Raw genomic sequence first — 13096 nt, forward strand, 5'->3', positions numbered from 1 at the left:
TATATATACAAACTGTCAAAGTTTGGGAGATCTGCATAAATTAATGAATTAATATGTTATAAATGATCAAATCACAATATTACAAAATCAGGCACGGACAAAAGATGTATTAAAATGCAGGATAGACCAATAAATATTAGCCTAACAAAGTCCAAAGTTCTTTAAAAAAAATTTTTAGATATTGCATTGTAAATAATATTAAGAAAGGAACATTTGTTGAGTTCTATGAAGTTTCAAAACAGATTATCCACAAAAATCTAAAATGCCTTTTGAAATAAATTCTATCTTTTCCAACTACATATCTAGGATATACTTACACCAAAATACCATATTTCACTTTCCTGAATGTAGATAGAGAATATGGTTGTCCATTATTAGGCCAGACCTTAAAGAGATATAAAATGAAAACAAATGACACACTCAATAAATGTTTTAAAAATACATAGAGTTATTTTCATAAAACATTACATATATGTTTGCAATTACTTTTGAACAACAAATAAATAATTAAAATTAAAATGTTTATTTCTCATTGGAAGCTACAATGCACATAAGCACTCTTCAGGGTCCTCAATAAAATTTAGAGAGGACAAAGGGTGTTGAGGCAAAAAAATATATAGAAACACTGTGCCAAATGACTAAGAAATAAAGAATATGATAAAAGTCTTTTGGTTAATCTCTTCTCACCCCCCACTCTGGCCTTTGGCACAATCCATGGATACAGACAGTAGTGCCTTGAAGGGCTGGGGAGAAAGGGGGTGTGGGATGAAGGAGGTCAATGGGGGGAAAAGGAGGGCATCTTTAATACTTTCAACAATAAAGATAATTTTTTTTAAAAAAAGAAAATGATAAAAGTCTTATCAATCTCATTATTTTTTTCTACATTCTAATCCTAGATTTATTAAACACAATTCTTTTACTCTATACAACAAAGTATAAACACATTACCTAAAATGCTACAAAGTTACAAAAAAATTTCCAAACAGAAACTTGCTAGTACTGAGGGTACAATAAGAGCAGGAAAAAGCAATGTACACGTTGCCAAGGTAACCCCAAGACCACCACGAGGGGGAGGAAGGCCTGTGACGGCCTTGCAGAGCTCTCAGTTTGCTCACCAGCTCCAGAGAAAAAGCAGGTGCGCCATGTGGGTGTATGGACACGAGTCCATGTGAAAACGGAGCCCTTTACAGCAGCTAGCATGGGATGTTTCTAGAGTCAGAAGTCAAGCCGGGGAGCAGCCCGGCTAAGAGGGACAGCAGCTGCAGAAGGCGCGCCCTTTCCTGAAGGACGGGCCTGGGTCCTCTCTGGAATGGAACCCTGCGCCCAGCGGGGGCCCTGCCCCCTGGAGCCCTGCTCTGTTCCTGCCGGCTCCGCCACTGAACTGACTCGCAGAGGCTGGACCCCTGGGCACTTTCTAGCCAGGAAACCGGAGAGCACCTTCGCAGGCCCAGTCCCCACCCACAGCAGCCCAGCGTGGCCTTCGGAGCAAACCTCTCAGGCTCCTCAGGAAGCCTGCCCCTGACTGAGGATTCCTTTCCCGCGGACTGTGCTTCAGCCAGAAAAGTGACAGAACTGAGTCGGATGGCATGTCAGTTCGGGGCAGGGCTTGGGAGGCTCGCTTATCAGGAGGAATTGGAGCTGGAGCGGCTCCTGAGACGGCCGGGGGTGAGGCGGGGGGAGTGGGGGATAGATCACCGATGCACAGCGGACCTGTGCCGGGGGCAGCAGGACCTTCTCCTCATTCGTGGGGGTGACCGCAGCCACCCGGGAGGTGGTGGTAGCATTCTCCTGGGAGGGCTGACTCGCCTGGGGGTGGCCTAGGCCAGGGGCCAGCACAGCAGTGGCGGTGACTTCGCGGCCATCAGCGTGTCCTCCACCCATGAGCTTCAGCGCCTTCTCAGCTTCATCTGATTCTCCAACTCCACGCATGCAGAGCCAGCAGAGAGACAGGGGTGCATCCTTTCTGCAGGCATGTCCATCGTTTTCATGTTCCCAGAGGTGCAGACTAGCTCCGTGATGTGATCCTGGGTCACGTTCCTGGGGAGCCTGCCGATATGCACGCTGGTGGGTTTCGGGGAAGGGCTCCGCCATCTCCTCCCTTTTCACCTCTTTGGGGTGGTTTGGATTTGGAGCGGGAACGCCGCCTGTGGTCATGTCTGAGCCGAGAAGGACTCGGGAGCCGGAGGAGCTGCTGGACCTGGAGCTTCGGGATGTGCTGGACCTTCCTGAGCGGCTTGAGGCTGATGAAGAGCTGGAGCCGCTGCTTGGGCCAGTGCCAGAGCTGGAGGAGGAGCTGGGCCAGGCCTGGTGCTGCTGCTACCGCTGGAAGCGCCCGCCTCCTTGAAGCTTGATCCCTGCCACGGGCCTTCTCACTGGACTCCTTGGTGGCCCTTTATCTTTAGAGCGATCCTTGGGCTTCTCACCAGAACGGTCTTTAAGTCTGGTAGGAGAAGGAGCCCTAGTGCTGGAGTTTCTATTATTTTCTTTGACTCCTAGCAAGCTCTTCTTTCTCACTCCTGACATCCATTCTCCCCTTCGGAGGTGTTCAAAGCAGCAATGGCGGCCTCACTTCTCTCAACTCTCACTTCTAACTTGAGTCAGAGAGACGCTCCCTAATAGATTGCAATTTACGCCAAAGTGCAGCATCTTCCTGCCACCGCGACTTTGTCCCGCTCCCCTCAGCCGCTGAGGCTGGCACCCCAATTTCATTCTTTATGAGAAATTCAGCTATAAAGTTCTGGTAAGGTTTCTCCTCGTGACTCTTTATATATCGTACGAATATCAACACATTGCATCTGCTTTTATGTCAGTACATCAACCCAATTATTAGCAATTTAAGAACAGAGTCCCCACCTAAATCCTCATTCAACAATGTGTTTAACAAGGCCTGGCACTAAGGCTGGCCTAAAGGGTTTAATTGTTGAGGACTGCTTAAATTCATTTAAACCTGATTATTATTTGTTAGACTTATTTTGATGGTTTAATGTTTTATGGATAGTCTCAGAGAATAAGTTTTCAGTGGGGAAAGACTCACTTTATCATCAACTAGAGGCCTGATGCACAAAGTCCGTGCAAGACTAGGCCTTCTTTTCCTGGCTGCTGGCACCAGTTTCCCTCTGGCACCCGGCTTCCCTCCCAGCCCAGCTTTGTCAGGAAGGTCGTCGAGTAGGACATCTGGTCTAATTAGCATAGTATCCTTTTATTCATATAGATAGTTAACTCCCTTGTGTAATACACTGAGAGGGAAAGATTGCAGATTTAGGCTACCTGTTTAACAAGTATTTATTTGAGTTAATGATAGTTCTGCAGGGTCTGTTGCTTTTTGTGTCATTTTGGCCAAACTCTGTAACTCAAAACAGAGCCATCTTGCTTTCAGCTCTTACCTGTGAGGCCCCATTGTCAAAACCATCCAGTTGTCAATGCTGCTATATAAACATGACTCACATGCATTATCTGCAGGTGAGGGCACCATGGGGAAAATGGCTTCATTTGGGTTAGACTCTGTGAGGCATTTGGGTCAGCAGACTGGTGTCTGTATTTTCTGTCCGTGTTCAAGTTGGGAGAAAACAATGAACATAATGTAATAAGCTGCTTGCTTTATGCTTTGTCTATGATTCTATCAATAAAATAGGACCACGTCAGTGCTTCACTACAGGCTTGAGCACCCATGATGGCCACTTTCTAAAGTTTCAGGAGTTCAAAATGCAAATATGGTAAAAAGAGAGGAAACTCTCATTTCATTCATCAGTAGATATGTATCAGTAGTATCTTTTCTGTACACAGCCCTGTTTTAGGTACTGGAGGAAACATGGAAGACAGGAAATACAACATAAAGACTATATATATATAATTTTAAATTTATATGTAAATATATGTATGTAGATATAAATTATCCATATGCATTTCTACACATGGCTATACCTGCAGCTGTATTTTATACCTTTAAGTATATATCATCTATCTATCATCTATCTTTTTTTATTTTTATCTATATTCTTTTAAAACATTAATCATTAATTTAGCCCCTACCAGTGTAGCTCAGTTGGTTGGACATCATCCCTTGTACTGAAGGGTGGTCTGTTCCATTCCCGGACAGGGCACATGCCCAGGTTGTGGGTTTAATCCCCAGCGAGGGGCATGGGAAGGCAGGCAAATGATATTTCACTCTCACATTGATGTCTCTCTCTCTCTCTCCCTCTCCCTTCCTTTGTCTCTAAACTCAATACTATATATATATATATATATATATATATATATATATATATATATATATTAGAGGCCCATTGAAGGAAGATTCCTGCAAGAATAGGGCTTCCTCGGGCCAATCGTGCCAGCAAGCCCCACCGCCCAGGGCCACACACGGGGGTCTTGCTGCCCAGGGCTGCACATGGGGGTCCCGGCTGGTGGCGGGACTTAGGCGGCACATGGGGGTCCTGGCTGGCGGTGGGTCTTAGGCGGTGCGATTGTGCCGCCTAAGCCCCATCACCCAGGGCCGCACACAGGGACCTGGATGGCGGCTTGCGCTGGTCCGCCCTACCTGTAGTATGCAAATTAGCTGCCATCTTTGTTGGTGGTTAATTTGCATATCACTCTGATTGGATGATGGGCATAGTGAAGGTACGGTCAATTAGCATCTTTGTCTTTTATTAGATAGGATATATATGTGTGTGTGTGTGTGTGTGTGTGTGTGTGTATATATATATATGTAAATTTATTGTTATTGGTATCTAATAAAAGCTTTCACACAATGGTCCATAAGAAAGCATTGGATAATAAAACAGAAGAAATATTCTCTATGGTAGGTAGAATAATGGTTTTCCAAAAATTTCTATATCCTAACCCCAGGAATTTGTGAATATGTTAGCTTACATGGCAAAAGATATTTGGCAAATGTAAGTAAAGTTAGGACCTTGAGGTGAGATCATTGTGAATTATTCTATACCATAAAGGTAGGGAACCTTTCCTTGCTGTGGTCACAGAAAAATGTGAAGATGGAAGAAGGGGGGGGCAATGAGCCAAGGAGCCCAGGAAGCCCAAGGAACCTGGAATTAGCAAGGAAACACATTTTTGCTCTGGAGCCTCCAGGAAGAAAGGCAGCACTGCAATGGCTTAGGTTGTACTTCTTCAGGAAGGAAGACAATAAAGTCACGGCGTTTACGGTAATTTGTTCCAGTGACAGGGAACTAATATACCTTCAATCTTGGCAGTTCATGCAAACCCTATGATACCCTGTCCCTAAATGATAAAGTCCTTGCAATTGTATCCATAACATGCATTGCTATCCCCCAGTCACCACAAACATATATTAAGTAATCCCTCCTTGATCACCTCATCTTTGGGTTATGCTTTTGTTATTTTAACCTTTGTCCAAGTTTTACAACAAACTAAGGTACACATTTGGCAAATGTCTACAATTTAGTAAACCTTTGTATTTCCAGTAATATAATGGCAATTCCTTAAGGCCAGATGTTTGAAATATTATCTGGTATTCAAAGATGTAACCACAAAGACATTAGGAAGATTACAGAATAAAAAGTACCAGTTACTATAAAAAATAAACAGCATTTAGGAAGAGAAAAGTATGACCTTTGTATGCATAAAACATAAAACAGCTTTACTGAAGGTACTTTACATGCCTCACTAGTCATAAATAGGAGATGCAGAAGTCTATTAACATTTCAAGGGGGGAAATGTCATATAGATGCCACTTTATTATTGTAACTGCCAAGGAAATTGAAGAAACATATTTAAGCAGCAGCCTCATTGACTTTAGGGGTGTGATCAGTAGCCTCTTCATTCAAAATATAACATAGTAATTAGTGGGTTTTGACAACATGTCAAACATGAGTCCAAGGAGCTCAGTCTACCAGTTGCCAGTTTCTGCAAAGTGCATGGCCACCCTGAAGCTGACAAAAGTCAGGTTTGGCATCATACTTACGGCCCTCCATGCTCGGTCGTCAATCTGTATTCTCTGGGATGTCCGCTCATGAGAGATATTTTGATAAAGAAGTGTAGTTAGGGGTGACAGGAAGGGGAGATCGCAGGGGCTAAAACAAGCCAGGCACACTGACCAGGGTAGTCCTTGAATAGACAGTATCTTCAAGGATGAACATTGTTTGCAGGATGTTCCTTTCATGGGGGTTTGGGCTGATTTGATGTCCTCTCTCAATAACCAATAAACATGTTCCTTCTGCGTAGACACTGTGAACTTACTTAATGATTTTTAATCTCTGAGATTGTGTAAACAGTACGTTAGAAATATGAATCAATGAACACCTGTTATGTGGTTTAAGTTGTTTAGCCTGTATAAATTATTCTCCGGATACAATTTAATAAAGTTACTGTAGTGAGACTGAAGTGTTTCTATGTCCATGTCTTTGAGTATGTATTTTATATAGAGAAAGTTCATGGGAGATACAGTCTCTGTGTTGTTAAATTGAAATAAAGTGTTATCAAGGAGAAAAGCTTTATTTTTGTTTGAGGGATTTTAGGAAAATCTGAAACATGAACCAAGGCAGGCCATTTGCATGGAAAAGCCACTAGAAACTATTTGGTTGGGCTTGAAAGTTATTTGGGGCAGGGTCTCTGGGAATCATCAGGGTGGGGCAAACAGTGTTAGCCAGGTTGATGGGGACTCATATATAGCCTTCTGGCTGGCTCTTTGGATGGAGGGCTCAGAAAAGAAACAGTGGTCTCTGGCAGAACTTCTGTCCAGGAGAAAGCTGCTCCTCCCATTCTCACCCTGATGCTGGGCAATTCAGTTTCTCCCTGTGTGTCTCTGGTGCCTTTCCAGCTGCTGTCCAAATGTTGGAGCTCAGAGGGAGTGAGTGCAAGTAAGTCTGTGCTTGGGCCCTTTAAGAGGAAATACCTGGGACTCTGGCAGCCCTTGGTCTCACTCAGACTCCATCCCCACTGGTTTTTATGGCCAGAAATTATGGGATCTCTTCTTTCTGGCACTGGAACCCTGAGCAGGGGGGCCTGGTGTGGGGCTGGGACCCCTCACTACTTAGGTGGGACCTCCTCAGCTGAGATGTCCCTCACAATTTTTATCTGCCGCATGTGGATGTGGGACCAGCTCATACAGTGTCTCTGCCCCTCCTACCACTCTCCCTGTGGCTTCTTCTTTATATCCCTAATTGTTGGTCTTTGTTAAGCCAGATTTCAGGTGGTTCTGAATGATGGTTGTTCTGTAGTTTAGTTGTAGTTTTGATGTGATTGTGGGAGGAGGCGAGCACTGTGTTTACCTCCCCTGCCATCTTTATTTAGAAGATCTAGAAAAGCATTTCTGATTATTTTTAATATAGCCTAATTCAATGAAGATATGAATAAACTGCTTTGTTGAGAAACACTGTAGGACCTCACACACTCACATACTGTGTGCCATTTAGTGATTGGTTTAACCTTGTCGACTCTCTCATTTATAAATAAACTCAATAGAAACCAAAAGGACCAGCAAAAGGAGCCGTCCGTGGTGACCACTGCCTGTGGAAGAGACATGCATAAGCTGCACATGAGTCAGGGCGACACCACTTTTGTGCTGTGTTTGTGTGTAACCCCAGGGAGAAGAACGTGCTTATTATCTTGGAGTAACATAAAAGGGACAACACAGTTTAAAAGAAACAGCTGGAGTGTGATCTAATCTCCATGTTCCAATATCCTCATGTATAAAACATGCATAAGAATTAAACTTCACTGAACAATTTGTTTATTCTCAGTTCATAGCCTGCCTCAGCACTGCCAGAGCAATAGTCCTGGCTTGAGGGAACACCAGGATGCCCTTAAATAATAAATGGATTATTTATGAAGCATTGCTTTTATATATTTAATATTAATTTGACTTCAGATGGTAATTATGTCAGAATCATAAATGTATTCTCTTATTCAGGCCTCCTTTGTCAGTGACACTTGACTGCTCCCCCCCTCCCCCAACTGTGACAGCAGAAATGGCAAAGCTCTGCATCACCGAGGGGAGAGAAGCCAGATAAAATTAAGCACTCATGTGTTTATGGATTAGCATAGAACACATCCATAAAGAATCAATAATGCTCTGTATTCCTTGGTCATGTGTAGATAATAAGAGATAGTGGTCCTGCTTGGACTTCCCAACATGTTAATAGGAGAACATCTTTAAAATTTTTTACATTATATTTTTCAATATTTTGTAGAAATCATTTATCAGCAAAGGGATATTTCCCCCCACTATAATTTCTTAATAATGACTTGCTTTGTAAATTGCATACTTATTATGTGCTCATGACACAGGTTAAGAAAAACAACTGAAAGCTTATATGTCATCTCAAAAACTGTTAGGATGGCTACTATTCATAAGAACCCCACATGAAAAAAAGTATTGGTGAAGATGTGGGTAAATCAGAACCTTTGTGTACTGTTGGTGGGAATAAAAAGGGTAAAGCTGTTATGGACAACAGTGTGGAGGTTACTCAAAAATTTTTAAGAAAGGACTACAAAATAAAAAGTAATTTTAATTCTGGGTATATATCCTAAAGAATTGAGGCAGAATCTTGGAGAGATATATGTAAAACCATATTTATGGCAGCACTGCTCAAATAGTTAATAGATAGAAACATCCTATTTGTTCCAATTGAGAACTGAATGGATAAAGAAAATGTACATACTACAAAGGAATTTTATTCAACATGGATAAAACTTGAGGACATGACGTAAGTGAAGGAAACTAATCACAAAAAGATTTTTCAGTGGCTGGGAATCTGGGGAGATCCTGGCTGGGCTGAGAATGTCAAATCTCATTGTCCTCCCAGCCCTTCAACTCTCCTAAGGCCCTCGATAAAATGGCTACACCTTAAAAAAAAGACAAATACTGTATGATTCCATTTACACGAGTTATGTGAAGGAGTTAAAAGCAGAGATCATAGAATACATACAAATTGAAAGGTGAATGGGGGCTGCCAGAGGTGACAGTGGGGACTGGGGAGTTGTTAATGAGGACACAGTTGCAGTCTTGTAAGATAAAAGACAATGTCAATATACTTAACACAATGAAAGAGTGTTCTTAGAAGTAATTTAAGATAAAGTTTGCTATGCATTTTTATCACAAAGTTTTTTTAGAAAATCTATTGATAATTAAGTCACATACATATAATACAATTAGAGAATTAGGTGCATAAGCATATGGTTATACATTAAGCATGCATAGTGCTGTATTTGGAGCTGATACCTAGTTGGTGTGCAATGGAATCAGATTCCCAGCTGTTCTGATTGATCAGCTATTCATTCTAAACCATTCAATCTGTTTGGTGACTGCTCACTCCTTATCATTACACAAACACATGTACTCACAATATATTAAACATTCACCTTCACAGTATCTCACCCTTACAAAGCTGGAGGGAGGAGGAAAAGGGAGTGGCACAAATAAAAACAGAGAAGCCTGATCCTCTCAAATAAGCCACAAGACTTGAGTACATCCATCCCCAAGGAGACTGCCTGTGCAGGATGGATGCATAACAAATATTATCCCCTCATCTTCATTAGCATAGAAACACCAGGGGAGCAGAGCACCAGAGGGAGAGAGGTAAGGCTAGGGAGTAGGGAGGATGATTTGTGACATATTAAATAAAGATGAAGAGATAATGTAGAAGTTGTGAGGGAACTGGATGAGATGAAGAGACAGAGGAAAAGAAAGAGAAGGGAGATACTGGAGAAAGAATGAGAGAGAGAGAGAGAGAGAGAGAGAGAGAGAGAGAGAGAGAGAGAATCCACCCCTCTTCATAATTTTTGAGAAACACAAAGAGCTTGAGGTAATGTGAAATTATTTTTGGGTGCTAAATTGCTATTCTAGCATATTTCACATTTCTTAATGGAATATTAAAAGTATGAAATACTTTCGGTCCTGATATCTGTGATCTAAGAAGGAGAAGACCTGATTTGGCAAGTAAACAGACAAGATTTGAACCTAACTCTATTTCTAACTACACAATAACCTTTTTATTTTTTTAAACTTTATTGTTTAAAGTGTCACATAGGTCATCATCCCCCCCGCCATTAACCTATTATATCACCAAAGTAAGAGTCAAAATATTTATCTTATTCTTTGAGTCCACATATGATCAGATGATGAACTTCTGAGATTTTCTTCTATCCCTAAGTCTTTCTCAGGGAGGTGTGCTGGGTTGTGACAAATACTTTTTTTCAATCTATTGAGATGATCATAACATTTGTTAATATGTGATATCTTCAGTGATTTTCAAATGATAAATTAATTTTGCATACCTGGAATAAAACACACAAGGCCATTCTGTTTTATCCTTTTATTTTTTAAATTCTTTTAAAGGTTACCAATTTTTAATTTACATTTTTACTAATTTTATATTTTCAATTATAGTTTATGTATAATACTATATGTTTCTGTTGTACACTATAGTTATTAGACACTTATGTAATTTATGAAGTGATCATCCCAGTAAGTCTAGTTATTACACTATTATTGACTATATTCCCTATTGTACTTTACACTCCATGACTATTCTGTAACTGAAACCAAACAAAGGGGGTTCAGTTTCCTGTGGCAGCAAAAGCCAAACTTGTGAGACAGGTTCTTTGTGGGGAAGCATGGGACCTGGTTGGGAAGTCTATAAGGAGGATACTTCAAAAGGTTGGAGGCCTCTAGGGGATTCTTGCCAAAGGCAGCAGACCCTACCTTGACTTTTCCAAACATGCCTGAGCCCCGGATGTTTTACTGGAATCTCTATGTTTAGTCTTCAGACCAGGGGTGGGCAAACTTTTTGACTCGAGGGTCACAATGGGTTCTTAAACTGGACCGGAGGGCCAGAACAAAAGCATGGATGGAGTGTTTGTGTGAACTAATATAAATTAAAATAAACATCATTACATAAAAGAGTTCGGTCTTTTTTTTTTAGTTTTATTCATTTCAAACGGGCCGGATCCGGCCCGCGGGCCATAGTTTGCCCACGGCTGCTTTAGACACTACCTTGTTTAAAGAACACTACAGATGCATGTGTTTTCTCAAGTATGCTTACCCTACTGATAGTATCTAGAGGTTAATTTTAGTTCAAGCTGTTGCTACAATAAAAGCCTAAGGAGGCAGGCGAATGGGGTTATCTGGTTCCTTTAGCCAGGCAGTCCCTTAGCCCTCTCTTTCACATATAAGTGTATCAGAGTAATCATTCATCTGTCGCTCAGAGTCTGCTGGTCAGTCCTGGCAGTTCTTGTGCAAAAGGAAAATAAAGTTTATTCAAGTGCTAACCTAGGAGAATGGTAGACTCCCATATCAAAGACCATCTTACCATCCTGCTAAAGCCTACAGTTCTTAAAGGAATAAAAAGTGGAGGACTTTCTTTCTCTATCCAGTCACACTGCTAGCTTTAGGCATGCTCTGGTACTACCTATCCATCTTTCTAGCCCTTGGGGTGCTCAGTGTAAAAAACTCCCCCTGTATCATCCTGGTGAATGGGATGATCCCCCACACTCTCCGGCTGCCTACAGTCACAATTTCACCTTTGAAACTCTGGACTCTGGTAGTCTTACAAGGATAAATGAGTGGAAGTCTCACCTGTATTTTCCTCCTGCTGTCAAGGAGCAGTCTTGCTTATCCCAGTTTCAGAGATTCTTACTATTTACTAAAGAAGAAGGGCATAAAAAATAGAGGGAAGCCTTTACACAAGATAGAAGGATTGCTGTCTCCAAAAGGTGGCATATGCAGTGTCCAGAGGATGGCAATGATTAACAAGCAAAGATGGTAGACTGTTTCATATTTCAAGAGATGGTGTTGCAGATGGGCTTCCAAGGTAAGACCTTTAAGAGGCGTTGTCCTGCCCTGGCTGGGTGTTTCAGTTGGTTGGAGAATCATCCGATACACCAAAAGGCTGTGGGTTTAATCCTTAGTTAAGATGCATAAATAGGTTGTGGGTTCAATCCCTGGTCAGGGTGCGTATGGAAGACAACCAGTCAATGTTTCTCTCTCATGTCCGTGTTTATCTATCTATCTATCTATCTTTTTTTTTTACACTTAACAGGATGATTTATTATAGCACAACTTATATATTTCAAATGGACAACAAATTAGCATCACTTACAGCATCTTAAGATAAACTACCTTTGAACAGGAGCTTCCTTTCCAGTACTTTGATGTCTACAAGATGTATCTAGAAAGGTTACTACTGTGGAAAATGAAGACTGCTTAAATCGAATGGGAGCAGGGCGGGCCTGTGGTTTTCTTTTTGATTAGTTGCTGTAACACTGTCCTTCAGGTGGCTGAGGGAGTGATATGTTATCACTCGTCAGCATTAGGTGCCGAAGCTCATGCAGGACATGTTTGATACTACATGCACGATTCCATTTCTCTAGCACTAATACGGCCTTTGGGTCCACCACTCCGTTAGAACTATTAACTCCATTAATATTAATTTTTGTTACAAATCTTACAACGGGGGGTACTTCAGGGTATTTAGGTCCACATTCTATTTTAAGGCTGTACATTCGGTTTTCATAAACTGTTCTTGGAGGCCCAATTATTATCCCTGCCCATCTTATAAGTGTCATGTCTTCATCTATCTATCTATCTATCTATCTATCTATCTATCTATCTATCTATCTATCCATCTATCATCTATATCATCTATCTATCTATCTATAATCTATCATCTATCATCATCTATCTATCCTCTATCATTTATCTATCTCTCTAAAAGTCAACAAAAAAGTATATCCTTGAGTGAGGATTGAAAAAAAAAGAAAAGAAAAGGTGCTTTCCCTTTCCAAAAGAAAGAATTTTAAATTATTTTGTATGAGTGCAGGTGCAGCTTTCCCTTGAAGTATTAGCAGCAAGATGCAAGTCTTCCTCAGGTGGCACCTATTAATCATGTGTGATTAATCCAAGGCTTGATTCCTGTGGGCTTTAGGGAAGAGTGTATTGTCATCAGACATCATGGAGACCATTGCTCAGTGAACTGCTGTTCAGGACCTTGAGTCTTCCAGGCCTTTAGTTAAAACTTGGTCTCCTGGCTGCAATGGATGTAAGGGGTATTCAGACAGGTAGATAGACCTGCAATGAGCAAATTAGTGCAAAATTGTTAGTTTGGCCTAAATGTTGTACATA

At 41.4% G+C, this 13096-nt stretch overlaps 1 protein-coding gene and 1 pseudogene across 1 annotated transcript; both read right to left on the reverse strand.

The window, feature by feature from the left end:
* Positions 1-1622: 1622 nt before the first annotated feature.
* On the reverse strand, positions 1623-2523 carry LOC118661099 (annotated as a pseudogene).
* A 9699-nt stretch (positions 2524-12222) lies between these two features.
* LOC118662118 (ubiquitin-conjugating enzyme E2 variant 1-like) lies at positions 12223-12540 on the reverse strand. Its single transcript, XM_036320703.1, has one exon. The coding sequence runs from the start codon at positions 12538-12540 to the stop codon at positions 12223-12225; it is 318 nt and encodes a 105-aa protein (XP_036176596.1).
* Positions 12541-13096: the final 556 nt, after the last annotated feature.

Source organism: Myotis myotis, unplaced genomic scaffold (genome assembly GCF_014108235.1).
Source record: "Myotis myotis isolate mMyoMyo1 unplaced genomic scaffold, mMyoMyo1.p scaffold_m19_p_8, whole genome shotgun sequence".
NCBI classification, from domain to species: domain Eukaryota; kingdom Metazoa; phylum Chordata; class Mammalia; order Chiroptera; family Vespertilionidae; genus Myotis; species Myotis myotis.